We start from the raw sequence: 27,150 nt of genomic DNA, 5'->3' as shown, positions 1-27,150 counted from the left end.
ACACAGAGTTATGGGGACAACTTGATGGCGAGAATAATGAGTATACTATCAGATCAATGTAGTATATGAAATTTAAGTGAAGGTATTGTTAAAGCTATTTTCTCACATTTCAGACAAGATGCCAAATTTACTGTATCTCAAAAATAAACACTACACAGTGGCATAAGTAGAAACTGGTAGATGTTCTCATAATTAACTCCAAGAGAGTTGAAACTTGGTGGTTTCAACTCCCCCTGCGAGTGATGGAAAGGACAATGCCTACTTTTAAAATCCATCAGCCAAGTGTAATTAAAGGACTCTCCATAGTTATCTGTGAACCAGTAACAAATAAGTGTAACAGAAGTTCTGGCATGCAGAAAAGAGCAATACAATCAGTCCCAAAATACAAGATACTTAAAGACCTATGGATGCGAGGACCAAAACCACCCACTGACTTGTATGGGAGCAGGACTGGTCTCTTAAGTTATACATTATTAATACAGAAATGGCCTAGGTCAGAACTGCATTTAATGTGACTTCACCTGCAAATAAGATGAGAACTCACTCCTTGCTAAGTGACTTATCTGTTTTCTTCCTTATGAAGATAGATGCCATAGCAGATAGCGGCCACCATGCAGTTTACTTTTTAAAAACAGGCGTTCATAATACATATACAAGGCTTCTGATTTTTGGTTTTAATAGACAGGATAAAACATCCCCAATTAAAAAAAGAAATTGGTGTTTATCCAATAAAACTGGAAAAAAAAACATTGGAAATGGTTACTCAATTCACATTGACTTCACAGTGCAGTTTGTTTATATAGGTGATGTCCCTGCTCACTGGCTTGCGAACACAGAGCAGTAATATGAACTAGGGATGTGTGATTTCTGAAGTTCACTAGCATATTGCACATTAATTGGTCTGCATAGACCTGGCTGATTCACACTAAAGGTTCCCTAATGTCCTTTAAGGTAATGCTGTTTGAAACAGTACTAAGTGTATATACAAAGAGAAAAGCCCCATTTTTGGATATCTTCATAGAACTCAAAACAAATGCCAAACAATGAAATTAATAAGCCAAGAACAGAAGCCCTATACTGTGTATGATTCTCAAACAGGCACAGGACCATCCACAGAAAAGTGTGGCAATCTAACAGCATTGAAATGAGTTTCCTGTAGTATTTACAAAGTAGCTAAAGCAAAAAACACAAAATACACTTTCAATCTGCGTCATTAGATGGAAAACTGAAACGTGTGACAATTTGTTTCTATGGCACTTACAGAAGAGTGCCATAGAATTTAATAGGGCTGAAACAAACTACATTCTACAGAAACTTAACAGGGTTCATAAATTACTCTAAAAAACTATAGAACTGAAATAAATTATCTCGAACTAAAATGATTTTAAAAACCTATGGAAAGATGACAATATTCTATTAAATTCTACAGGGCTTTTCCAGAAGGGTATGAAATAAATACTATTCCAGGCAATATCATGAATTTTCATTCATCCTACTTGCTCTCTGAAGAGGGAAATCCATAGTTTAGATACAAAGACCTACGCTTGCTCCCACGTAAGTCAATGATAGAACTCCAACTGACTTTAATGGAAGCAAGATCAGGTCCAAAATGTTACACAGAACAAAAGATGCAGAAAAAGTGAAGTGAAGCCCAATTTTCATTTGCTTTTAGGGTTTTAACCATTAGCTATCAAGCGGCTCACAGTGTCTGACAGGAGACACGCAGAGATCAGGTAGAGACTTGTGGCTAATGGAAAAACCCGGAGGTTGAGGTGGAATAAATAGAAAGTTTATTAAAATACCTTCCTTCTCATGAGCCCTCCTGGAGCCCTTCATAGCAAATCAAATCATAATATTAATTACAAACATAACAGGATCTTAACATTTAACAGGGTTGATATAAAGAGTCTCTCTAATAACCTGAAGTGAAATAATCCCTCTCTCTAGGTCTCTTTTGTGAAAGGTTGCTTCTCACACCAATCAGCTCCTGCCTTGTGTTTGTAGGTAGCTGTGATACTCGCAGCAATTCAAATACAACATTTCACCGCAAGCTGCTGCATCGTGCTACTCTTTATATCTGTGCAAAATTAATGGCTGGATCCTTCAGTCATCTCTCTGGGCAAACCCCACTGAAGTTTGTTACCCAAAGCCCCAAATCAACAAAACACTTTAGTATATACTGAAGGGCTTTGCTTGACTTGGGGCCAAGTTAAGATTGTAGGATCAAGCTCTACCCAGCAACTGACTGAATTATTTCAGACAAAGCCTGCATTTTCATGGCTAGCTGTGTTGGGGGCAATCCTTCTTAGAATATAGAACACTGGAGATAGTAGAAAAACATTCAAAGTACTCAAACACAAATGTATTGAAAAATGATCGAAGTAGTAGCTTGTGTATTCCTAATCTCTTTTCTCCTAGTCATTCATACATGGTAAGACACCATAAATAAATAGAGCAGCTTACTTTCCGTGTAGAGAATGTACACATAAATAATTACAATATACATCTGGAAACCAAAAAAAGACATAGTAGTGCAAAAATAAAAGATCAAACAGAAGTTGTGGACATTATAATATACAATGCTATATAAACCTGAACCATTTGGAATAAAAGACTTTGCAGTTCATTGAAATAATGCTTTAACACTATCAGTATTTCTGTTTCACATTAACTGCACAGATTTCATTTATCTACTACTACAAAAAAAAAACCCACCTCAAACTTTCAAAAAGTTTATGGCAAACAAGATCACTTTGTTCTGTTATATAATACCGATGATACTAGCCTAGCAGTGCAGCAATTGAATACTCATCTCAAGAAAGTTCAGAGATCCAAATGGATACTACTGAGTGATCTGTAAATATCCTTGGCTCTTTATATTTTATTTCCTTTGAAAGTTAGACTTCAAACTTGTCCTGTTTTGACACCCAAATCCGTAAGACATTATTGCAGTTAGATATAGTTACAAGAGAAACTCCACAGTCAAGTATTGCAAGAGGCTTCACAGCTCGTTCTCAGCATCATCGTGACCTTGTACGGGACATAAATGTAAGGACTCGTCTGATGCCATTCAAGCGGTCTTTCATAGATTTCATGGCAAGAAACGGGAGCTGAGCTCTACTCTCAAGGGGAAGGACAGCAAGGACCCACCAGCACCACGCAGGGCCATTGGGGCTAGCCTGCAATAGAGAACAACACACATACATTATGATGCAGAAGCTAAGATTCGGTCAGTGACTTTAAAAAAAAATAAATAAATCATGGTATGGTAGCAATACATTTTCACTTCAGACTCTTAGTAAGAGATGCTTTCTATATGGTTCCTCCAAATGCCATTTTAATAACTTCTAGTTAGATGCACACAGTTTATACCCAGATCCTAAACTTTTCTATAGATTTGCAGTGTTTGGATTAGACCCATTTTTGCCTCTAGTAATCTGTAGTTTGTGTCTTCTGCATTATCTTCATGCTATGTCATAGTGGGCCCAAATCTAGGATTAGGGCCCTACCAAATTCATGGTCCATTTTGGTTAATCCATTTAATGATTTCAGCTATTTCAATCTGAAATTTCATGGTGTTGTAATTGTAGGGTCCTGACTCAAAAAGGAGTTGTGGGGTGGTCACAAGGTTGTAGGGGGGTTGCGGTACTGCTATCTTTACTTCTGCACTGCTGTTGGCAGTGGCGCTGCCTTCAGAGGTCAAGCAGCAATGCAGAAGTAAGGATGGCGTGGTATGGTATTGCCGACTTTATTTCTGCGCTGCTTTCTGCAGAGCTGGGCCTGCAGTCAGCAGCCACCTTTCTCCAGCCACCCATCTCTAAAGGCAGCAGTGCAGAAGGGTGGCATCATACGGTATGCCACCCGTACATCTGTGCTGTTGGAGCACTCCCTTCAGAGCTGGGTGCCCAGCCAACAGCTGTTGCTCTGACCACCCAGCTCTGAAGGCAGCGCAGAAGTAAGGGTAGCAATCTGCGACCCCCCTAAAATAACCGTGTGACCCCCCCCCCTCCAATTCCATTTTGTGTCAGGACCTCCAATTTGTGAACTCTGGACTCCCCCTGTGAAATCTGTAAAGGGTAAAAGCGCACAAAAGACCAGAATTCATGGGAGAAGGCCAGATTTTATGGTCTGTGATGCATATTCCATGGCCGTGAATTTGGTAGGGTCCTACCTATTAGGGATTTAGCACCTTAACATCTGTTATACTCTGTTAGTACTTGGAGTTTAGGCTGTCCAGCACCTTGCGGTATTGAGTCCTGTAACACTAGCATCAACTTTGTCCTGCAGTTGTCACTGTTTGGTACGATCTCTATTTGCTACCTAACTTTGGGACAAATTCAGTTACGCTGCAAATTGGTGCACATCCACTGAAATCAATAGGGATTATTGTTGTCAATATTTCTTAGGAAGTTAAATGAAATAATAAATATGAATACTGACTTGCTCAGAGTTACTGCAGCAATAGCTTATGGCAACAATTCAGATACTGAACAGGTTATACAGGATCAATGAAGAGGATTAACATTTTCTTCAATGGAACTAGAAAATTCTCCTTGGTTTATCAGTGTGATTGCTAAGCTTCCTGTAATCAATAAAAATGACAACCTCTATTCCTGGATAAATATAAAGTCATGTACCTGTGGGTCAGGATCCTTAGCTGGCATTGGACCGAAATGACTGAGAATTCGACTCTTGAGTGGTTGTTTGAGTGAGTTAAACCACATATAAGCCTGATCATATACAGAATCATGTAGAACAAGTAACTCCGCATAGTTCTCTCCTTGCACCTGGAGTTAACACACAGAGAGGGGGGTGAGGCTGGAGTTAATTCCAATTACATTTTCAAAAGGCACTACACACATTCTTAATTCTTTTGAGAACTCTAGGGCAGATCCTGAAAGTTTGTTCTTAGGTTTATTTTTCTGAAAAGCCTCTCAATCAAAAAGTTTATCTCAACCTTTTCCTTCACCCCTATGTTCGAAAACAAAAAAAATCCATTTTCAGAACGAAGTTGTTTTTCAGGCTAAAGCCAATCACCACTTGCTAGATTATATATTTAAATGAAAATGGGTCCCCCAAATGATTTGTGTTCAGGTTTGTGTTTTTTTTTTTTTTTAAATATGAAAACTTTGAGGCAGGCACTGTCTTCCTATAGTACAGTGTGAGTTTGCACAGTATCTAATACTTTTTGGGTGTGTTACATATTCTCTCAATACTAGTGGACTTTAAAAATTTGGGCATTGATTTCAGCAGGCGTAAGGCCAGATCCAATCTGATTATCTGACAGTTATAAAGCAGACCTATTAGGAGGCCTGGCAAAATTGCATCCTGATACAAACTGCCTTTATAAAAATAAAAAAAACCTCTTGGAAAATCTTCGTTAAACTCACTTTCTGATCCTCAATGTACTCAATATCTGCTGTGTTGTATCCATCACGCTGGCTGTGCTCTATCACCTTAAACCTCCTCTTGCCAATGCTGTCTACAACAGAGCGACCGTCAGCAAAGAATTCAACGTTTCTTATCTCCAGAATGCAGCCATAATCAGCAAACCTATTTAAACCAAAACAAAAGCAAATCAATTGGCTGCATTCTTTCCAGGTTCAGTGCTGTCGATTTACTGAACAGCCACTCTAGAATACAAAGATATTTCCCAGTGTCAAGGAGTGCTGCATGTAATTCAGATTACTCTGTCTCCTTCAGGTTATACAACACCTTTCAAAACTGTATCGCCATGAACGTTCAGCTGATCGCCCAGCACCATTGTAATAAGGCCGACTTTTCTACAGTCTCTAAAATCAAGGCCCTTAGCTGGATTCAGCTGAAATTTGGCCTGCCTCATGAAGGTGCACAGTAGGCTTAGTGAGCCAGAATTGGGATCCTTTGGGCTAAGGGTTCTGAGATACAATCCCTTCCCCCCCCCCCCCAAGCCATTTCTCAAAGAGTTTCTAGGTGGGTTTTTCGCACACAGAGCTAGAGATTACACTTAACTATTAATGTGATGCAGGTCAGAATGGTCTCAAGCCAGCGTTTTACTCCAGGTAGTGCATGGCACCCATTAAATCTTTGGTTTCAGAGTAGCAGCCGTGTTAGTCTGTATCCGCAAAAAGAAGAACAGGAGTACTTGTGGCACCTTAGAGACTAACAAATGTATTAGAGCATAACCCCGTGGGCTGTAGTCCACGAAAGCTTATGCTCTAATACATTTGTTAGTCTCTAAGGTGCCACAAGTACTCTTGTTCTTTTTATTAAATCTTTGGGGGTGGACCCAAACTGAGAACAGTATTTAAGAAAACGTACCTTTTACAGTGCACATGCGCCAATACAGAAAGGTGACTAGAGGGTTTCCATGCCTGCCATTTTATATGCTTGGCTTTTGTAAGGGCTCTAAAAGCCAAATGGTTACTTGGATTGCTATGAAATTTGGGATGCCTCATGGGGGCAAAGGGTAGTGTTAATGATCCAAAATGTGGGATCATTTGACCGAGAGGATCCAAGTTACATGCCTCATAAAACCAAAACCAAACCAGTTTCCTTCTGCTGCCTTGTTCTGTTAAATTGAAATGTACTAATGGCTGGATGAGTCACAGACCATGCTAAGACGGATGGTGATTAACTTCTCCCCATTGTCATAAGGGACTGCAAAGCAAAGCTCATAACTGAGGATGAATTAATCACAAACCCCACATCTTAGACAAAAGGAGTTTTGGACTGAGTGGCCAGAGGCAGCTGCAATTTGCGAGTCACAGACGGCAATTTTATTTTGAGGGAATGTAATCAAAGTCTGCGGGGAGGAAAAAAATTAAACATGACTGCTTCCAGGAAGGAGAGGGCTATTAGGAGGCTGAGGAATTGAGTAATAAGGGGAGAGGGGCTTGGGGCTGCAGCAAGGGGAAGAGGTTTATAGGGGATTCACAGGGATGGGTGATAAATAACCAGTTTGAGACTTGCCAGGGGGATTTTTTTCACTAGCTCCTGGGGGACTGGTTGGACCAAGTAGTTACAAGGGCAGATTAATGTGATGTTTTCAAAGAAACACTGCACAGAGCTTAGGAACCGACAGCGCAAGCATCATGTTTTGTCCACTCTGCATCATCTAACCAGTGATTTAAGAACTGTGCCCTACTGGGCACAGGGGTGATTCATTTGGGCAGAAATAATCTGAGCCTTATTCCTGGTGTTCATCTCATACATTGGATCGTATCAGATGTGTGTCCAGGAGTTATGATGATTTTCATCTCATTTTTGTCCTTTAAGAGTTTTAGATGGAATCCTGTGAGTGAGCGAGTGAATGCGCTGTAAAAAGGAGGTAAAGAGCTAACACATTTCAGCAACTGTGGGGTTGGCAAAACAAATGCCCTGTGACTACACAGACCTATGGAAGCATTGCTGAAAGAGGGCGGATTAAAGGTTGCATGGGCAATCTTAACTAGGCATTTCCTGGTTTTCAGGAGTTTGAATTTTGCAAGGGGACAATATACCACCAAGCAACCTTAATTCTGCATTAATGTAGTCTGTTGCCATTGAATTTTAGAATACTGAGAATTTCTTGTGCAATGGAATCTCTTAGGTAACCACATACTGGACCAGTGCAACTGTTCTAGAAGGATAATTCACTTTCTACTATTTATCTACATTTCAAAATGTAAGAACTTCAATTGTTCAGTGAAAACTCCATGGCCAGTAGGGTTAAGGATAGTAAGTACTACGGAAGGACTAGAAAATCTACAAAGAAAAACTTAGCAATGATTTTAGTAAGCTTTGCTTTGCAGTCTCTTATGACAATGGTGAGAAGTCAAAATGCAGATGTGGGCTTCAAGGCAGGGTGATACAAGATTGGCACTTACAGTAAATGCTCAGCCAGTCCATGTACTAAGCTGACCATACTTCTATCCCAACCGCTATATTTAATACAGTGGAGCTGTCAATCTGACCTGATAACATGACTGTTTCTTTCGACAGTAAAATTCATTAACATTCCAACTTGGCTGGCAGTACCAAAGAAATAAATTTAAGACTAATAAGAGAACATACTTTTTCCTCAAGCTATACCTAATAAACTGTGAGCCACTGCCACATACCATTGAGGCCAATAGCTTAGTGGGATTCCAAAAAAGGATTAAATATTTAAATGAATAATATCTGCAGTTACCCTAGATAGGGCAGAAGTGTCTAGTAAGGGATATAAATCTTATCTTCACGCTTCAGTACATCAGCACACCAGTAACCAACACTGTTAGGAAGAAATGCCCCCCGCCCCCCATCAGCCTGTTATTCCACAGTTGTCCATTATGGGGTTTTCAGCACCTTCCTTTGAGGCAGCTAGCACAGACAGGCTATTGGACCAAAACAGATCATTGGTCTGATCTAGAAAAGCAACTGCCACCACTGGTGTGCACGGCTCACTCACCCCTTGACAGGATCACCAATACACATTCCAAATTGTTTGGTGCCAGTCTCCATGCATCTTCGAATCATCAGTCGATAACATGGCTCAAAGATGTGCAGAGGGCAAGGGACTGTAGGATAGGCCATTGTGCAGACAAAGATGGGAACATTCTTATTTAAGCTATAAGAAAAAAAAACCCACTAGGAAAACATGCACCATCTTCCAAAAAACATTAGAAAGGTACAAACCAGACATATTTTATGCAACACAATGCAATTAGAGGATGCCAAAGTGCTTTACAATAAAATCAAATGGAAAACAAGATTTCTATATTAAACTATTTTTTGCTTTCATCTTTCCAAACAATGGTAATTGATATTCCATTATAATTAATGAAACTTTTTTTTTTAAATCCTTCCAGCAAAGTCAGAAAGACTTACCACCTCATCTCTCTAGGTTGCTTTAGAGCTCAGATGTTCCTCAATTCTCTCCCTTTCCCATCCAATTTCCAATCCACATGTACTGGTGAGCTTTTTTATCATGTGGAATTCCACTTCCAGCTACTATGACACGCGCCAAGGTCAACAGAACGCAATGTCATCGCGATGCACCTCATATTACTGGCTTGGATTTCCTCTTGTATTTGAAACCAATCACAAGAGTACGCTACCAGATAGCTTGAAGTTTAATCTTGTGTATCTGAACCCTGCCCTTCTTGAATCATGTAATACAGAGTAAGCTCCTTTATCAGTACCTTAGGACATGTTCTACAGTGATGAGAGCCATTCAGTTGCTAGCTAAACTACTTTTAAAGACTGGCTTAAAAAAACCCACAAAAGCCCACACAAACGGATTACATACTTGGAAAGCTCTGCAATTTCTTCTTCATAAATCTTCCTTCTCTCAGTGAGTTCCTCTGGAAGGTACTTCGCTATTAACTCCTCCATCAGTACCGTTTTGCAATATTTCCTCAGAGCCAAGCACTGCAACAAGAAGGCACAACTGAGCAGCTATCAATGTATAGCAATGGCGGCCATGCTATATTTTACCAACGTTTCCTCCGATGTAGCCTTTTCTTAATTGTATTTGGTCACTTCCATTATAACTGAAATGGTCATTAATCCATTTCCCTCCTTGCTTTCTGGCCTGCTTGTGACAATCAAGGTCCAGACACCCCACGACCTGGGGGTCTGGACTTCCAAGAATAAGCAATTGAGTCAACTGATTCTATACAATATTACTGAACTATAAAAGTGTCAAGTACGGTCTTTTTACTAAAGCTAGACACACACTGGTCTTGTGTGTGATGGTTTTGGGGAGATCTGAGACTGGAAGGGCTGTTGGGGTTACCCCTGCAAGCGGCAACCAGGCTGGTGGATGCCAGTGTGCTGTGAACAGGCTGTTGGTGTCAGGGCTCTGAGCCAAAGCTGGCAGTACAGAAGCACGCAGGGTTACAGGACAGGTGGTGACATGACCCCTTTCTGGTTTGGGTGTACCCCCGCAGCATCACACTATTATAAAGACATGGGCAGAGCACTGATTTTTGAGAAGACCTTTCAAAGGAATACAGAGAACAGCATTACAAGCTAATATCCTACATGAACATCATGCACCAAACTGATGTCATGGGGAATTCCATGCCCGGGGCATGCAGGATTGGGCTTTGTTTATTACACCTGTAATTGTTATGGAGAACCTACACAGACAGTAACTTTACCAACCCCTCCTCGCCCCCCGTCCCCGCAAAAAAAGCTACTGTGTCATTTTTCTGGGGGATTGGCCATTTCCTATGGGCTTTTGTAATTCCCAAAAACCTAGCAGAAACAGCTGGATGCATGATGAGCTTCAGTTTCATTACTCCATTCAAGGAGTTAAAGTGGAGTAATAATTTATAGTTTCCTGTCTTTTAAATTTGTTCACTCTGAAGATATCACTTCTTTCCCTACTGGCTTAGTTTGTGTGTCTCAGAATTTGTATATATCTATATCATTGCTGTGTTTCCCACAGAGCTTAAAATTAACTTTCCTTATTTTGTTTACTTTTGGTTGGTGCAGCAGTAAGTCAACACTACTGCTCTTTACATAACGTGTCACAGAGCCAGAAGAGGGAACAAAATATCGTAGAGACTCTACAAACCCTAGCTACTCTCTTCCCCTCTCCACTACAATTAAAAATTGTTAGTCCCTGGGAGTTTACCAATGCCAAGCATTTTTTAAAATCCCACCCTTGAAATCTGGGAGACATTTCTCATCATGTTTAAAACAGTTTATTCCCTTCCAACCCTCAGCTCCCAAATTTTTAATAAATCTTTAAATAATTACAAATATGCATTCCTGCAAAAGACAGAGCAAAAATTGAAGAGTAAACCAAAGCGAAAAAGAAAGCATACCAAATCCTACTAGCAAAGGCCACACAAATAATTTAACGATTTTAAAGCAGACAAAAATTAGCATCTAAGGTACTTGGCAGTATCCTTTTAAGGCATGAACTGAGAACATGACTGAAGAAATTCAAGTGAACACCAGTCACGTGCGCCACATGGGCTGACCAGGCAGAGCACGGCTGATCTCAATGTGCAACCACCCACACAGAGCTCTGTGCTGGATCAGGGCTTTAGGTCTAAACACAGAAAACTACATGAGCTCTCTGAGCCTGAGAGACATTGAAAAAGGCTTCTTCCCCAAATCACATGGGATTTCAAGTATATTTGGATATACCAGTGGATTTCTGAAGTTATTAATTCCCCCTCCCCTCCAGTTTATGTGGACCAAATTCATGCATCATTACCTGAGAGAGACCTTCTTTGCACAGGGGACATTTTGCATTGTGATCTAGGCATCTTTCGAGACATTTCAGGCAGAAGGTGTGCCCACAAGGTGTGGTGACAGGTTCATAAAAAAGCCTGGAATGGAACAATCAACAAAAAAGCGACAATATCGTGTAGCAAGAATAAGATTAAAAAAGGCTACTTCATAACATCTTTTCATATTTATTCACTAGTTACAATTCTGTGCACTTTAGTCAGAAATCTGTTTCTTGTTTTTCACTTTTGTATTTATTCAATTAAGGCATTTTGCTATTGTCAGTCTAATGTAGAAAGCGCTCTGAAATCCTGGGCCCATTGAAGGAAATCCATGGCAAAACTTCCACTGACATTTGAGCAGGATTGCACTCATGCTATGGTGATGAATGGCAGTACAAAATAATAAGATAGACCTTTTATGTTTTTCAAATTAAGCGGATTAAAAATAAGGCCCTGATCTTGCAAATCCTAACTTACATGGGTAAAGTTAAGCACATGCATAATTGTTTGCAGTTTTGGGACCTATAGGATTAATAAAATGGGTATACACTAGGGATGGGCAAACTTTTTGGCCCGAGGGCCACATCTGGGTATAGAAATTGTATGGGAGGCCATGAATGCTCATGAAACTGGGGGCTGGGGTGCAGGACGGGGTGAGGGCTCTGTGGTGGGGCCAGAAATGAGGAGTTCTGGGTGTGGGAAGGGGCTCCGAGCTGGAGCAGACGTGCATGCGTGAGGGAGGGCTCCGGCTGGGGGTGAAGGCTTTGGGGTGGTGATGAGGGATTGGGGGTAGAGGAGAGTGGTCCGGGCTGGGACCAAGGGATTCAGCGGGCAGGAGGGGAATTAGGGCGGGGGCAGGGAGTTGGAGTGTGGGAGGGGGATCAGGGGTGCAGGCTCTGGGCGGCGCTTAGCTTAAGCAACTCCCGGAAGCAGCAGCATGTCCCCCCTCCATCTCCTACATGGAGGTGCGACCAAGCAGCACTGTGCTCTGACCTGTGTGCAGGCGCCACCCCTGCAGCTCCCATTGGCTGTGCCCAGCCAGTGGGAGCTGTGAGGGCAGCACTTGGGGTAGGGGCAGCGTGTGGAGCCAAAGGGGGGACATGCACTGCTTCCGGGAGCCATGTGGAGCCACGGTATGCGTGGAGCAGGGCAAGCCCCCAGCCCCGCTCCCCAGCTGGAGCACCGGAGAGGGGAAGCCCCGGACCCAGGTCCCTGGTGGGAGCTCATGGGCCAGATTAAAAAACATCTAAAGGGCCGGATTCGGCCCCCGGGCTGTAGTTTACCCACCCCAGTATACACTATTGTTACCATATCTAATGCTGGAGAATTTAGTTTTGTTTGAATACATTGCACAGCTTCTAACTTCCAAATGAACATTCTCCCACAAAATAAATGCACATTAGAGTCATATTTTATCAAAACATTATACACATTGTGATTCTGCTTTTCCGGTTAGTCGTCTTCTTTCCTGGCTAAATTCATTGGAAGACTAAATTCCAAAGAGATCTTTCCCTGCTGATGAGCATTTAAAGAACAGAGGGATGTTACCAAAGTCTCTCTAATCACTGAAACTAGAAATGAAACCATTCAAAACTGACTACTTTGATCTTAAAACCCCACTCAATATTTTAAGGACTCATAAGTAAATTATTTAGTCTGATGTAATTAAGTTCATTTTATTAAAGGTAATAAAAAAATAAAAATAAAAAACTGGTTTAATCAAGATGATAAATCTGGGTGCTACTGTCCAGGCATAAAAATAATTCCATACTTATTTTTTCAGCATGCAAAATATGTTTAAGAACATACTGACTCTTAATAACAAAATAGCAATAGCCAGTTTAAGTGTGATTAGTGGCTATAAACACAGACATTTAGTGAGGGAGCATATGAAGGAATATCTAAAATGCCAGTTATCTTGTTGCGTATCAGTTAAAATCCTGTCAATTGTTCAAAGAGCAGAAACTTGACTGCATAATATTACCTGTTTTGCTTTAAAATGTTTAATACCAATTTCTAAAATAAGTGTTTGTACATTTAATCAACTTGCAATAGATTTACTTGGACAAATACCACTTGAAATGTAAGCATACAGCACAGGAAATATCTATTAGATCACAGTCCTGATCCAGCTCTTACTGCACTAATGGGAGTTTTGCTATTGAGTTTAACGGGGGCTGATTTAAGCCTCGCAAATTGGAGAAAGATATTGTAGAGAAAGATTTCTTGAGACCACGTCAGTTGCAGTATGACAACAGCAACAATATTCACCCTTGGTGGGAAATACCTGCTCACTTCCAAGCAAACACAGAAGCACAGAAGTGTAGGGCTGGAAGGGATCTGGAGAGCTCATCCATCCAGCCCCTAGGCTAAGGCAAGACCTAATATACCTCATCATTAACAATTTGTCCATGTTTACACTTCTGTAGGATTCCTTTTTGATTTTTAGGTCACAAAAAAGCTGCCATATTGGCCTCTTACTATTCTTCCTATCCTTTCCTTTGCATCAGGACAGTTTGCTGGCCCCCCCCACCCCCACAGCTGGAATGGGTGACTCACCACCTCAAAACATGTTCTGCCAGTGCTTACTGCATGCCACTGAAATGGATATAGGTCAGTAACACCTTTGCCACTTAGACGAAATAGGTCAATAGTAGCTTCTGCAGTTAGTTGGTGAAAGGTCACTATTAGTCCAAAGTACACCTCAGCCTCCAAATCACAGATAAGTCATTTCTGAATTACATGATATGGATAAAGTCAGTCTCTAAGGTGCCACAAGTACTCCTGTTCTTTTTGCGGATACAGACTAACACAGCTGCTACTCTGAAACCTGTCATAATATGGATAATGACCATGAGGACCACTATGCGTTAATATCAGTGGCAAGAGGAAGATCCTCCCACAGGATCGTCTTACACAGGCCCTGACATCCATATGGTCTCAAGGACTTCAGTGGGACTCCATGTGGCTGCAAGGATCTGTGCTGTCCTGTGTTGCAGGATCAGGGCCAATATCGTGACAGTCATGGAAGATAAAGGGTCAGAGCGAAGTAATTTTAAAAAAAAGGTATCTGAAAATTGCTTTGTAAACAGTCAAATGGACATCCTTATTAAAATAGCCAAATTCAAATTGTGCGCGCCTATATGGCGGCGGTGGTGGAGGGAGGGAGTGTTGGAGGAAGAGTTTTGCTCTTATGAATATTGAAGCTTTTGAGAGCTGTGTAAACTTTTGGAGAACCTGGTTCAGGTTTATAGTTAAGGCTTCTGATTTTATTTTTTGTTTTCTTTTAACAATTTGTTCCAAGCTGAAAATAGCCAAACCAAATACCCTATTTTCTCCAAAATGTTTCATTTTATTTTAAACTATTTTTTAAGATGGCACAAAAATATATGCAAACTTTTCAGTCAAAATAATGACTGAATCCAAACTTCTGCAGCCATGTGTCCAGAACCCCATCTCCCCCTCCCAAAAAACAAATGCCAATTCATTTAAAAGCTAAAAGCTAATAGGGGATTAATCCAGAACACAGCTAATTGGTTTGGGGGATTTTTTTTTTTCCTGGAGTGCGACTGTGTCCTTGTCAGAGCCCTGAGAAACCAACTCCAAATACATTTCTCAACTCCTTATTCTTATGGTCACACGTCAAGGTAATCATCCTAATTGAGAACTGATTACACAAACTGACAGACCTGTGAAAGGTGCTTAAACTTTACATCTCCTGCACACAGTTCTAATGTTAATTATACTTCGTTTTGCTGTATATTTTAACAAACATGATTTGAAGTCAGGCTGTTCGTATACAGCTACAGGAACTAGGTTAGCATCTTGTACCTGAACTCTATCTGCAGTCTACTCTTGCTCTTTTGTTGACCTATAATAGTTACAAGATAGTAGTGCTTTTATAAGGTTTAACTTATTGCCATACACTGGCTTGAAGCTAGAGATTTTATTTGGAAGAATAGTTTAACTATTGTGTACTTCTAAATGTTAGTTGGGAAGATGTATTTGCCTCTCTGTCAAAGTTTAATGGAGCATGCAAGACCAATAATAAAACTGATTTGTTAGGCAACTCCTGTTTTCATGCTCAAATTAGAAGCATCTCTGAAAAGAAATCTGAGGAGAAAGATATTTAACTGTGTGAACAGAACAGCGAGCAAGGGTATATTGAGCCTATGTTTGGTTATTTGTGCTGACTTATTGTGGCTAAGTACTAGAAACACACAAAGGACTTCTATTTGCTTATAGGGCCTTTACTATTGTAACAACACTACTTTATTATAGTGGCTCCATTTTACATAAATTGTTTTCATAGAAATCAACTTTTCAATATTTCAAGCATTATGAAAAAAAAATCGATACATGGCATATGTATTAAATTAACTGCAGAGGACTAAGTGTTGACTTCCACATAGTGACTGTCGAGAACAAATCTTTCAGATATGTTCATTAATCTATTTAACCCTGACATGAGGTATCTTTTGCCAGAACAGTCATTTGTCTGGGGCACATCAAAAGCTTTCAGACATAGTCCCATTCATAGTTAACTTTTCAGAACCAAATAATTAGGAGTGAGAGGGAAAAACGCATCCCCCCCCAAACAAACAGCTTCCAAATGATAGAAAAATAAGCGACCGAGGAAGCTAGGGAATGCCATAGATCATGGCAGTGAAAAACAGGTACAATATAAAAACATTTGTTAGAAAATAATGGATACCTCATACACAAAGAACAATCCAGGTCAGAGGGGTCCACAAATTCAAACGGAACGCAGTGCCCAGCACTAGATCCCTTGGTATCAATTGCACCTATTTAGAATTGTAAAAAAAGGTCATTGGAATATATAACTGGACAGACACAGCTATGTGACAGGTTTAACATTTCAAAGACAGACTGTTTTGGGAGTTCACAAACAGCATCTGATTTTAACATGTATTGTGATCACATACTGCATGTATTTATGAGTAGTTATTGAATCATTAGGATCATGGGAATAATTTGTGTGCAGACCCCAAAAAAAATCAGCCTTGGCATAAGTGGGCACAACTCACAGCAGGCTTGAATTTAATCTCACACAACCATGTTGTCACTGTTGGAAATATATAAAGGGCTGGATTCTCCTGTCACGCCACTGTCTATCCATGGAATGGAGGGCGAATCAGGCCCAAACACTTCTGTGGTCTCAGATGTCATGAGCAATGAACAACATTCATGCTTTGTAGGTATGAATAAAGCAAGTCAAAATTTTGACTTTAATTATACTATTACTATTGGACAGAGTGCCATAAGTGTACATGGCACTGACATTTCTCAATTCTCAGGGCTCAACTGGTAAACAAGGGCTTGGCCCAATCCCTTTTGTTCTCTTCCTAGATTTATTAGTGTAATTACTTCCGCAGAGGAAACTGCACTCTCTCCACATCAGTTCAAGCCCTGACTACAATCCAGAGTGAATAGAAAAGACATGAAAATCTAATTTGGAGCCCAGTCCTGCACTCTTTACCTAGGCAAAACTCCTGCTGGAATTAAGGATCCAACACTGCATTCCTTACTAAGGCAAAATTCCCACTGCCTTCATAGCACAGGACCAGGTCCCCATTTTATTAAACAGGTTTACCTTTCTTCATGAGTTTGCAGGGCACCTCAGCACTTCTCATTTCCTCAGAGCAGTGCTTTCTCTTCAGAAGGCTGCATTTCTCAGAAATGAGAAGGGCAGACTCTGGGGCAGAGGCATGTTTGTTCTCATCTTCTGAGCAGCCTTTTTTACTTTCTAACATTTGAATGGATTTTTTCAGACTGCCACAGTCACTCATTTTTTGTTCTTCCTGAGCAGGGAAACTCTTTTTCTGTTCCACATTTACCTGTGCGAAAGAGGATTGTACATTAGGACTGCAGTTCTGTACCATTTTCATTCTGCAGACCACTTTGTAAGAGAAACAACCCCCCCCCCTTCGATCTCAAAAATTGTCATGTTGCGGACCATCAGGAAAGGCTCTGCAAACCAATGGGCTCCAGTTTGAGAACCAGTGTGTCTGGGCCTTATTTTCAGTCAAAATACCACCTTCCCACAATACACAACAAAACAAGTACAGTGTTGCTGTGTTATCAGCCTTCATTTAGAGGGGCCTATAACTTTACCAAATTACTTCCAGAATCAAGTATCATGGCTAAGTCTCACCCTGCAAGTCATTTCCTGAACTACGGAAAAGTCCATTTGACTGGTTTTAAGTTAAGAGTGAAAAATATTTTGTATATCACACTGCTGGTTTAAAAGACTAAACACCATATGATCTTTATTCCAAGGGAGGAGTAGGAGTATACACAAAACAATCGATAAAAGGAAAAAGTACATACAAGAGGCTGCTTCAGTGAGACTGATCTTTTACTCAATAGCTAAAATGGCCTGCTCACAATATCCCAGACAACAGGTCATAAATTGAAGTTTTGCTGCATCATCCTTAATCCTACTGTTGCCATGTAACCGCCAGTTAGTAACCATTTCATAGGATAATGCCTACCAGTTTGCCAAATCAAATGGCGGGACTGATTCCCCCTACTCCTCTGGTGAATATGAACGTAGATACTGTAGGTCATTGTCAAGAGCCATCAGAGACCATGGTACACAGGAAGGCAGGTGTAGGGGGTTGAATTGTCTCCTCTCCTCCCAAATAACCTACCTCATTCAGGAATGGCGATCTAAGGGAGGGGGGCCTCTCCTCAGAAAACACACAAAAGGCCTTTTAGGAGACTATGGCATTGACTTTGGGGTGCACCTGAGCAGAGCTGTGCAAAAGTCACCATTTTAGTTTGCAGGAGTTGGCGCAAAGCTTTCTTACAGCTATGTGAGAGAATTTACACCCTCGGAGTCTCAGGTTTGGATGAACTAAAGATAGTCCTCAGCCAAACCACTCAATCCAAACTCCCATAAACATTAGTGAACCCTGGATCTGAAACCAACCTTGTGGGTGGCTCATATACCCATATCGGTAAAGACCCCATAATCGCCAGCCTGAATACTTCTGAACTTTGGATCTGAATCCAGGGTGGATGGCCTATCATCAATTAAGGGCCAAATCAAAACCCTTGATCTGAACACCTCCCAAACTATGGGGACATCTGGATCCAAACTTTACAACTCAGGCCCATCTCTGCTGTAAACTAAATGGGAGATCTAGAATTTCTGTTATCACAGGTAAAGAGATTAATTTTGACAAGCAAGAAAAAGAAGGATCATCTTTTGAAGTCTGACAGCCTTCCTTCCTTTTTATGTATCAATTAAGTTGAATCCAGTAAATTAGTAGTTTGTTGCAGCTTTTCCATCCCTAAAGCAGTCTTTAGCTGGTCTGTATTAAGTATTCTGATTCTCAATAAAAACACGCTGGAAAAAAAGTATTATTCAATGTCCCATACAACACAGCAAAATTAAGAACCACACAGAGTTTATTTTTACCTTGAGCAACCTTTGTAGGTTATGGCTGGTGTCTGCAGATCCCACTGAATTTAGAAGGTTCCCCTTCAATCTAGAGTGAGGTGACAACAGCTGCAGGATATCGGGTAAGTGTTCCTGAGCATTTCCCGGGATGGGTGAAAATAAACTAAGTAGAAGCTGTGATATAAAACAAAATACATACTTCACTACTTAGTTCTTCTCTTACAATCTCTTAAGGGAAAGTGGGGATTGTGAGGAAGGGGATGGTTGACAGAAACTGCTTTGATTTACAAAATCACTCAAGCAGCCCTGAACAACTAATTAGATTTAGGGTGAACCCAAAAAGGAACAAATATAAAAGCTGGTGTGATGCAGGCTTAGAATAAGCAAAAAAAAAAAGTCAATTTCAGAGTTAAATGTGCTGATAAGTTGTCAACTGGTTTTGTTCTTTAGGGTAACACCGCTTACACACATGTGAATTATGTTCTGCAGACTGTAGAACTAGAATTCTACATAAACATGTCTGAAGCTACCGCTTGACGAATTTGATACAAGTTTGTGCTATGCACCCTAAACTCCCATTGAAGTCATTGGGAACTGAGGGCACTTATCATCCCTCAAGTCCCTGCCCAATCTAATATCTTATGTTACAAATAATTGGTGTGTCGAGAAAGAAAAATTCAGACCGTGACAAAGTTGCAGGCATGAAAAACGGGCAATGGCTTCTCGCCAACCGAAAACAAATGTAAAATCCACTAGCAAATTGCTAGCCATTAGCAGAGTGCAATTCACTGAATGCATTAAAAAATAAGAATTCCATGTTATAAAAGACTGAAATCGTTTCACCAAACTCTAAGCCTAGTCCAGCAATGCTTCCATATGTGCATTGAGCACATCATGTATGAATAACAATCAATCCATAGTCCTGTTCAAGCCAAAAAGGGACTCCTCTTGTGAGTAAGACTGCAGGATTGAACCTTCAACGTCAAAACGAATTTCAGTGAAGACTGCCAATTACAATGAGCGGAATGACAAATTTTCACGTGAAGGATTTCATAAGAAGGGGATGTCACTGTTATGCAAACAGTCTTGGGAAAAAATCAATAGAATATTATATCATTTGATGCACTCTGTAGCTGACAAAGTCAAGTTCCTCCTCAGGCCCCTATTACTTAGAAGTGAATAGCATTCTTGGACAAGGCTACTTTGAGCCTGAATTTAGAAACGTGTCAGTTCATTATATCTTGCTCTAACACACAGGAAGATATCACTACAAAAATGATGCACTGTCATTGATTCATGTATGAGACTGCATTTTGGAAAAGGAACACGCTAGCAATTCAGGAAAACACAGGAAAAACACCACAAATGTCTACAGTCATTCTCAAAGCCTCCCAATCGACTATATTATAATCAAACTGGTGCAGAAACACTTCCTCACATCAGAGCAATCATGTACTCGTTTGTTTTCACTGCAGGGACCACTACTAAAATTATTATTATATTTTATATAATGTTGAGTGTCCCAGCAAAGATTATTTTCAACAAAGGGTCAAACATACACATGCAAACCTTAAGGTAAGTGTTAATAACTGAAACAATTATCAAAAGGTATGTAAAGAAGGATTAGCAACCTTGGCAGTAGCTCTTTAAAGAGAAAGATAACAGCTATATACACTGTAGCTTAGTTTGCTACTGGAAGAAGCTTATTATAGATCTGTCACATTGCCCATTTATCGTTAATTAGCCACCTTTTGAAACCGTTTTTAAAATAAGTCTCTTCCTTGGTTTACTCTATTCCCTTTCATGCCTTCTCTGCTTGCTGATGCTCACAGCCGCTTTAGTGGCTGTGAAAAGAGTGATGCTGCTCCCAAGTGGAATCCTGGCTCTGCTGCGCAGTGTTTTCACAGTCTGAGTCATCGAGCTGATACAACATTAACTAGAAACTCCCACTTCTGTCCCAATTGATAGCATCAGTCTACCTGGTAATAAGACTAGGAAACAGACTGGAAGTGTAATTGCAGGGAGTCTAGGAGTGCAATACTAACCTCCCATTGATTTTTAACAACTCCACTGTTATCCAAGTTACACAGGCAACTCTCTTACTAATATTTAAGACACAAAATAGCCTTGCTATAAACTGTGCTGTATGTGTTTCTTGTTATCTCCAATGAAACTTTTCGGAGTATAGCAATGGACATCATGTAATACATCACCATGTAATAATCTTTACTTCATTATTTTTTTAAAACAAAAGAAAAAAATCTTTCATTTTCAGTAATCTAAGTGTTGTTGCACAAGGCTAAAGAACTCACCTTTTGAGCCTCTGATTTGGCTGTCCTGTTCCCAAAATCCAGGGCAAGGCAAAATAGAAACTCTCTTAAAGATTCTTCTATTTTCCCCACATTAGCCAATGCTTGTCCTTTCCTTAAGTGACCCTGAAAGCAAACAGATCTACAGTTCTAGTTTATTTCCTTTTACCACATTGAGCCTCTTTATTAAAGCAAGATAATTACTATGAAAAAAATTCCAAAAGTGAAATAAAAATAGGCACAAGGCAATTCTGATAGTCTGCATTACTTAAATAACACAAGAGAAAAATATAAGAGGTCTTTGAGCTTTTAACCACAATACGCCTGAAGAGACTGAAAGCTAAATATGAAAAGAAGTATCGCATCCCTACTCCCCCTACAGATACACATGCAAGTTTACCCTCACCGCATCTGGTCGGAGTTAAAGGCTGGTGTAGTTGAAGTCCTAGGGATCCCTCATCTCATCATTGGACGGAACCTCCTCCCACAACTTGATCTCCTAACCTTCTCCTTAATGCTTTCTTCTAGCACAATATAAACACTGCACTCAACTTTTGACAGGGCATTAGAGCCTGACCTTCATAAAGGTCAGTGACAATGGTGCCTAATCCATCAGCGAGCAGCCTGTGCCCCCCAGCCCTTCTCCCTAGCCAGAGAACTCATGGAATGTGTTTGAGTTCTACTGATCTAAGATGCTGAGAGTTGAGGCATCTCTCAAATTCAGTTCTTTTGTGCTGCAGCATTTGCTAAGCCACCAGGATGGCCAAAGAGGTTTTACCCCTAAAACATTTGTTAAAATTAGAACTTACCTTTGACCAATATGGTTGGAGCCTGCATGCTGTTTCTGCATCATGCAATGCATCTTCATAAGATTTCAAAGTAGAGTTAATCTGGGACCGATTGCTATATAATAAATGGTCATTTGGAGCTGCAACGGAAACATTGTCTCATTATAATTACTACAAACATTACTGACATGGGCCCTATTCTTTAGGACTCTTTTCTAAAGCAAAAGAGTTTTTCAAGTGGTCTCAGGAAAGCAAACACCCATTATTTAAATAACCAATTACAAAATTAGATATGGCCATCTCACTGGGGATTTCCAGGTACAAAGGTGTCAGATTTATATTATACAACTGCTGTAAACACTGCATACATAAAATTCAGAACAGCTCACAAAATCAATCACCAGCTCAGACAGGGGATCAGATTGTTTATAGAAGCTGACCAGAAAGATTTAAGGTGTGTCATAACTGTATTGTTATGGCCCGATTAATGCTGCCACAGTATAGATGGGATTTTAAAATGAATCACTCCCTTTTCAAAAGGTTTGGGATCAAAAATTGTAAGTGGCACATAACTCTATAATCAAAGGAAATTAAATGACAACCTGAAGAACTCTGTGCAGCTCAACACTTCTTTTTCACTAGCAGAAGTTGGTCCAATAAAAGATATTACCTCACTCACAATGTCTCTAATAACAGCTACCATCAGATAAGTGTTACAGCAGCACAGACCAAATGGCCCCATTGTTTCATACGCTATGTGCTGTAACAGCTAGACACAATGTGGTTTAAGAAAAAATTCTGGTCTTCAGTTAAAGGTTCTTAGTCTGGGATATTCTTTATTGTTATTTTAACTTTTTTTTTTTTACATTTAGTTTATTCAACACTAAATATTTTGAAACCAGATTATAGTTAACAAGTAATAAATCAGTTTTCTTCACAACCATTTGTAATGTTTATTACTGGCTTGACATTGTTAAACTGAACAGTGTTTACAGAAGCTTGTTTAGCTGTTCTGTATTACTACAATGTTCCTGTTGTTGGAGACTGAAGAGGACACAGAACTGTCATGAGTTCTAAAAGTGACCTGCATGTATTCCAAGATCAAGCACTAAATATCCAGTAAAATCATTTGACAAGCAAGTCCCTCAACAAAATAGGCCAGGGCATTTTAAATCTTTTTCACTCATTGCAACATGTCCATTAATGATTCACCACGTGATGCTGCGTAAGTTAGATTTGTCAAGAGAGGGAAAGCCCTTTTTAGGCAAAGAGCAGCAACCATCTCCTGAAATAAAGCATATTCCAATGAGCACCATGTAATGGGAAGCTGTGACAATGACTCACTTGTAATTTTGATAAATACGATCAAACCTCTGGGATGCTTTCAGAAACATGACCCAATTTGTTGTTACTTCACTGGTTATACAACCATTCCATAAGAAGGGGGCAGGGAATCCAGACCAGAGTCGCAGGCTAAAAGCTTATGCAACACACTGTTCTCCTGACCTAGTTTCACTTTGGACTTTAAAAAAAAACCAAAATAATAACAGATTCCTAAAAGTTATCCCTCCCCCCAAAAGAGATGTAAATATGATGGATATTGGTTTACCCTGTCAAGCTACAAACACCACCAAACATAAAGAGCACCGTTAGGTCATGTATGCTCTGCTGCCTGTAAGTCCCTAGTATGCATACGACAAACTGTTCGGTAAACTGATTTTAAACTGGCACTAATACAGTCAATACTGCAGAAATTAATAACGTTTGCTTCTTTATAAAGGACTCGGCTTTATAGCATATCCTCGGCACAGCATGCGAACTGCCACACCCACCCCAATGTTATAGCTAGGAATACCTCCCAATGGCTGCACCTGGGATCAAAGTCTGTCACTTGCCCTGATCAAACTACTTGGTAAATAGGCTCGGATTTAAAAACAAGACTATAAATGACATTCAGCAGCAGTTTAAGGAGAAATTTGGTTGCTAGAAACTTGGGCGTCTAACATCCCCTCTGCCTGGCTGTGATCGATCAGTCGCAAAAGTTGCACGTAGAAAAAAATTCCAAATTCTAAGGAGTTAAGTCTTGCAGCATTAACCCCCTTAACTCTGCCCCATGTGAATGGATCGGTGGGGGGGGGGGTCATTACCTAGGCTGACTGCTTCATTGTACTTCTGCAGGGCAGCTTGCAGCTTCTTCTCCTTATACAAGAAGTTCCCTTCGTGCCTGAGCTGCGATGCCTTCACTTGTCCGGGGAACCACTTGGCTAGCAGGTTGCTGAGGATGACATTGACGCGGAGGTGCTGCCCGGCCGCCAGGCTCCCCTCTTCCTTGCACAGGGCGCAGTGGGACTCGGAGGCCCTGTCCCGCTCCAGGCACTTTTTGCAAAACGTGTGTCCGCAAGGCAAAGAGACGGGCTCGAAAAGGAAGCCCTGGCATTTGCGACAGCTAAAGATGTCCCAGTCCCGGGGCTGCAGGAGGCTGCCCCCGCCGCTCCAGCAGGCGGGCAGCCGCTCTCGGAGCCGGATGCCCTGCGCCAGGCACTCCACCAGCTTCTCCAGCTGCTCCGCCCGCAGCTGCTGGTGGCGGGAGACCAGCTGGTAGAGCTGGAAGGCTTCGTGGAGCCGGCCCCCGCCGGCCAGCGCGTCGGCCCGCTTGAGCAGCACCTGCCACTCGGGCACCAGGCTCGGGGCATCCACCTGCAGCTGGTGCCCGCAGAGCTCGGCCGCCCGCTCCAAGTTCTGCGCCTGGAGCGCGCCGGCGGCGAACTGCAGCAGCAGCTGGCGCGGCGGGTGGGAGCCCATGGCCGGGGCCGCTCTACAGGGCGCGGGGCCGCGCGCGGGTCAGGGCCCCGGGGCTGGGCTGCGGCGCTGCTGCTGCCGGGACCGTCCGGCTGCGACCCCGCCGCTCCATGCTGCTCGCGCCCGGCACCGAACAAGTGGCCCGGCTCCGCGGCCGGTTATATAAACCGCGCGGCACGTGACCCCGCGCGGCGCCGCCCATTGGCCAGCGCCTGCAGGATGGTTACAAAACGGGCTGGTTTTGTAACCGCGTGGCGCTGGGGGCTTCGCTGCGGGGCGAGGCGAGGGGGTCATTTCCCCACCCCCGCGGGGAGCGCTGGGCTCTAGGGGCAGCCCTGGAGGGAAGGGCTGGCTCGTGCATAAAGTCCGGAGCGGCTTTGTAACGCCCGGCTGGGGACGGGAGACGGGCGCTGGAGGGGAGCGGCTCCCCCCGCAAGGGATCGGGGAGAGGGGGTGAGAGCTGCGGGCACGGGGTAGCGGCGGGAGCAGCGCAGGACTTGGGGCGCGGGGAGAGCCAGGCGCCCGCGGGCTCCCCGTGCTGCCGGGGCGGCTCCGCTCTCTGCCCCGGTCGGGCCGCTCTCCAGGGGCAGGAGGCGATGCTGGGCGCCCTGTCTCCTTCCGGGACTCGTGGCTGCGAAACTCAAGGGACGACGCAGTCGAAAATACACCGAAGTGGAAAAACCCCGCTGTGCCCAGGGCGATGGCCTGAGAGATCTTGCCACTTCCCCCGAGGCTGGTTACAGGTTCGCTTCCCTAACCCAGCCCAGAGCACGCAATTCTTCACACACACGGGTCCGACCCACTGAAACAGCCCCTCTTGGCACACACGGAGTAGCAATCAACTTGCAAAGCGACATCTGAGTCTTTCCCCGAGCCTGCCCTGGGGAGTTTATACACTGCAGAACCTGGACAAATCCTCCTTCGCGGGAATAGCCGGGTCATTGCAAATGGGTTTGTCTCGGTTATTGTATTTATTTTACCCCAATAAAAGGGCTAGTGAGCAACGCCTTAGGAAGAAAACAACAACCCCGTCCCCAACCCTTTTTGTACAATGTGTTCCACTGATCCTCACATTTAAAATCACACTTGCATAACTCCGGACCTTACTCACTACCTAGTGGTGGTGAGAAGCTTAATTCCTTAATGTATTCAAAATGCTTAGCGCTGAAAGGTACTCTGCAGCCATAGAGGTTTGATGACTACAGTATAAATAAAACATCAGTTAAAGATACAGTTCCAAAGACCAGTAACATGGCAAAACAAAGGAATCAAGTACCCACCCCAAGACAGCAATGGAATTATACAAAGTTTAATTATACAGGTTATAGTAAAAAATCTTTATCAACAAATCCACACCCCTTCCGAAGAAGTGGGCTGTAGTCCACGAAAGCTTATGCTCTAATAAATTTGTTAGTCTCTAAGGTGCCACAAATACTCCTGTTCTTTTTGCAGATACAGACTAACACGGCTGCTACTCTGAAACCTATAGAACATATTTACATTTCACCACACTTAGATCATAAGTAGCAAAATCTCTTGTCTACTTTGTCTTGTTCAGTCATGTAATATCTCATCTTGTGTGTGTGCGCGTATACATACACATATATACACACCAGTTTTTAGATTAACAACATTTAGGTATAGGTTGCTATTACAAAAAACTTATATAAGGTTAGCTATGTTGACCTCTTTACTGTAATTTTCAGTAATACCCATTGATTGGCCTAGAGGGATCTTTAGGATAAATCCACCTCAAAGGATACTGGAAGACATTTAAAAAAAAAATCAACTGTCCTACCACATAATTAATGTTGATATGCATTTGCTTCAAAATGAATGTACTCGATTGCAGGAGGTTTTTTGTTTTTGTTTGCAATTGTTCACGGAGGTAGAGCTTTAGATTGCACATTTTTAGAAACTGATCTACATACGTGAATTTTCAAAACCATGTGTAAAAATACAAGCCATTGTCCCAATATGTCCATTCAGCGAAAGAGACATGTTGTCTATCTCAGGATTGCTATAGCAAGGATACAGCCTTGTACTTCCGCAGATAGCCCCCCTCCCCCGCCGCAGACGGTCAGGAGTCGGAGTCAGAGAATCCAGTTCCCATCCAGTATTCTTACTCATATTACAGTAACACCTATAAATCTCAACCTAGTTTGGGGCCCCACTTGTGCTAGGCACTATACCAGGGGTCGGCAACCTTTCAGAAGTGGTGTGCCGAGTCTTCACTTATTCACTTTAACTTAAGGTTTCGCGTGCCGGTAATACATTTTAACGTTTTGTAGAAGGTGTCTCTCCATAAGTCTATGTTATATAACTAAACTATTGTTGTATGTAAAGTAAACAAGGTTTCAAAATGTTTAAGAAGCTTAATTTAAAATTAAATTAAAATGCTGATTTTTTGCTGCCGGCCCACTCAGCCCGCTGCCGGCCTGGGGTTCTGTTCACCTAGTTCGGCAGTGAGCTGAGCGGGGCCTGTGGGACCCCGGCTGGCAAGGGGCCGGCAGCTGAGACCCCAGACTGGGGATGCAGGTGGGAATGTGGTGTGTGTGTGCAGGAGCTCCTGTTTGGTGCTCAGGGTGGGGGTGGAGTTGTGGGGGGGTGCAAGAGTCAGGGCATGGGGGGGG

General features: G+C 42.0%; 1 protein-coding gene across 2 annotated transcripts; it reads right to left on the bottom strand.

Annotated features, from left to right (window-relative positions):
* Window positions 1–784: 784 nt before the first annotated feature.
* Window positions 785–24,638, bottom strand: LONRF3 (LON peptidase N-terminal domain and ring finger 3). Of its 2 annotated transcripts, XM_034781208.1 has the most exons (12): window positions 23,866–24,638; window positions 21,740–21,858; window positions 20,934–21,056; window positions 18,640–18,795; window positions 16,807–17,050; window positions 15,907–15,997; window positions 11,177–11,291; window positions 9,251–9,372; window positions 8,411–8,569; window positions 5,391–5,553; window positions 4,638–4,787; window positions 785–3,179 (listed from the first exon to the last, which is right to left on the bottom strand). In XM_034781208.1, the coding sequence occupies exons 1-12, from the start codon at window positions 24,518–24,520 to the stop codon at window positions 3,021–3,023; spliced, it is 2,256 nt and encodes a 751-aa protein (XP_034637099.1). In that variant the 5' UTR covers window positions 24,521–24,638; the 3' UTR covers window positions 785–3,020. The 2 variants fall into 2 exon arrangements, with proteins under 2 accessions (XP_034637099.1, XP_034637100.1); XM_034781209.1 differs by lacking the exon at window positions 8,411–8,569.
* Between the last annotated feature and the right edge of the window lie 2,512 nt (window positions 24,639–27,150).

Source organism: Trachemys scripta, chromosome 9 (genome assembly GCF_013100865.1).
Source record: "Trachemys scripta elegans isolate TJP31775 chromosome 9, CAS_Tse_1.0, whole genome shotgun sequence".
Classification (NCBI taxonomy): domain Eukaryota; kingdom Metazoa; phylum Chordata; order Testudines; family Emydidae; genus Trachemys; species Trachemys scripta.
Note: the sequence above shows the minus strand (reverse complement) of the source record. Positions and strands in the feature narration are given on the sequence as shown.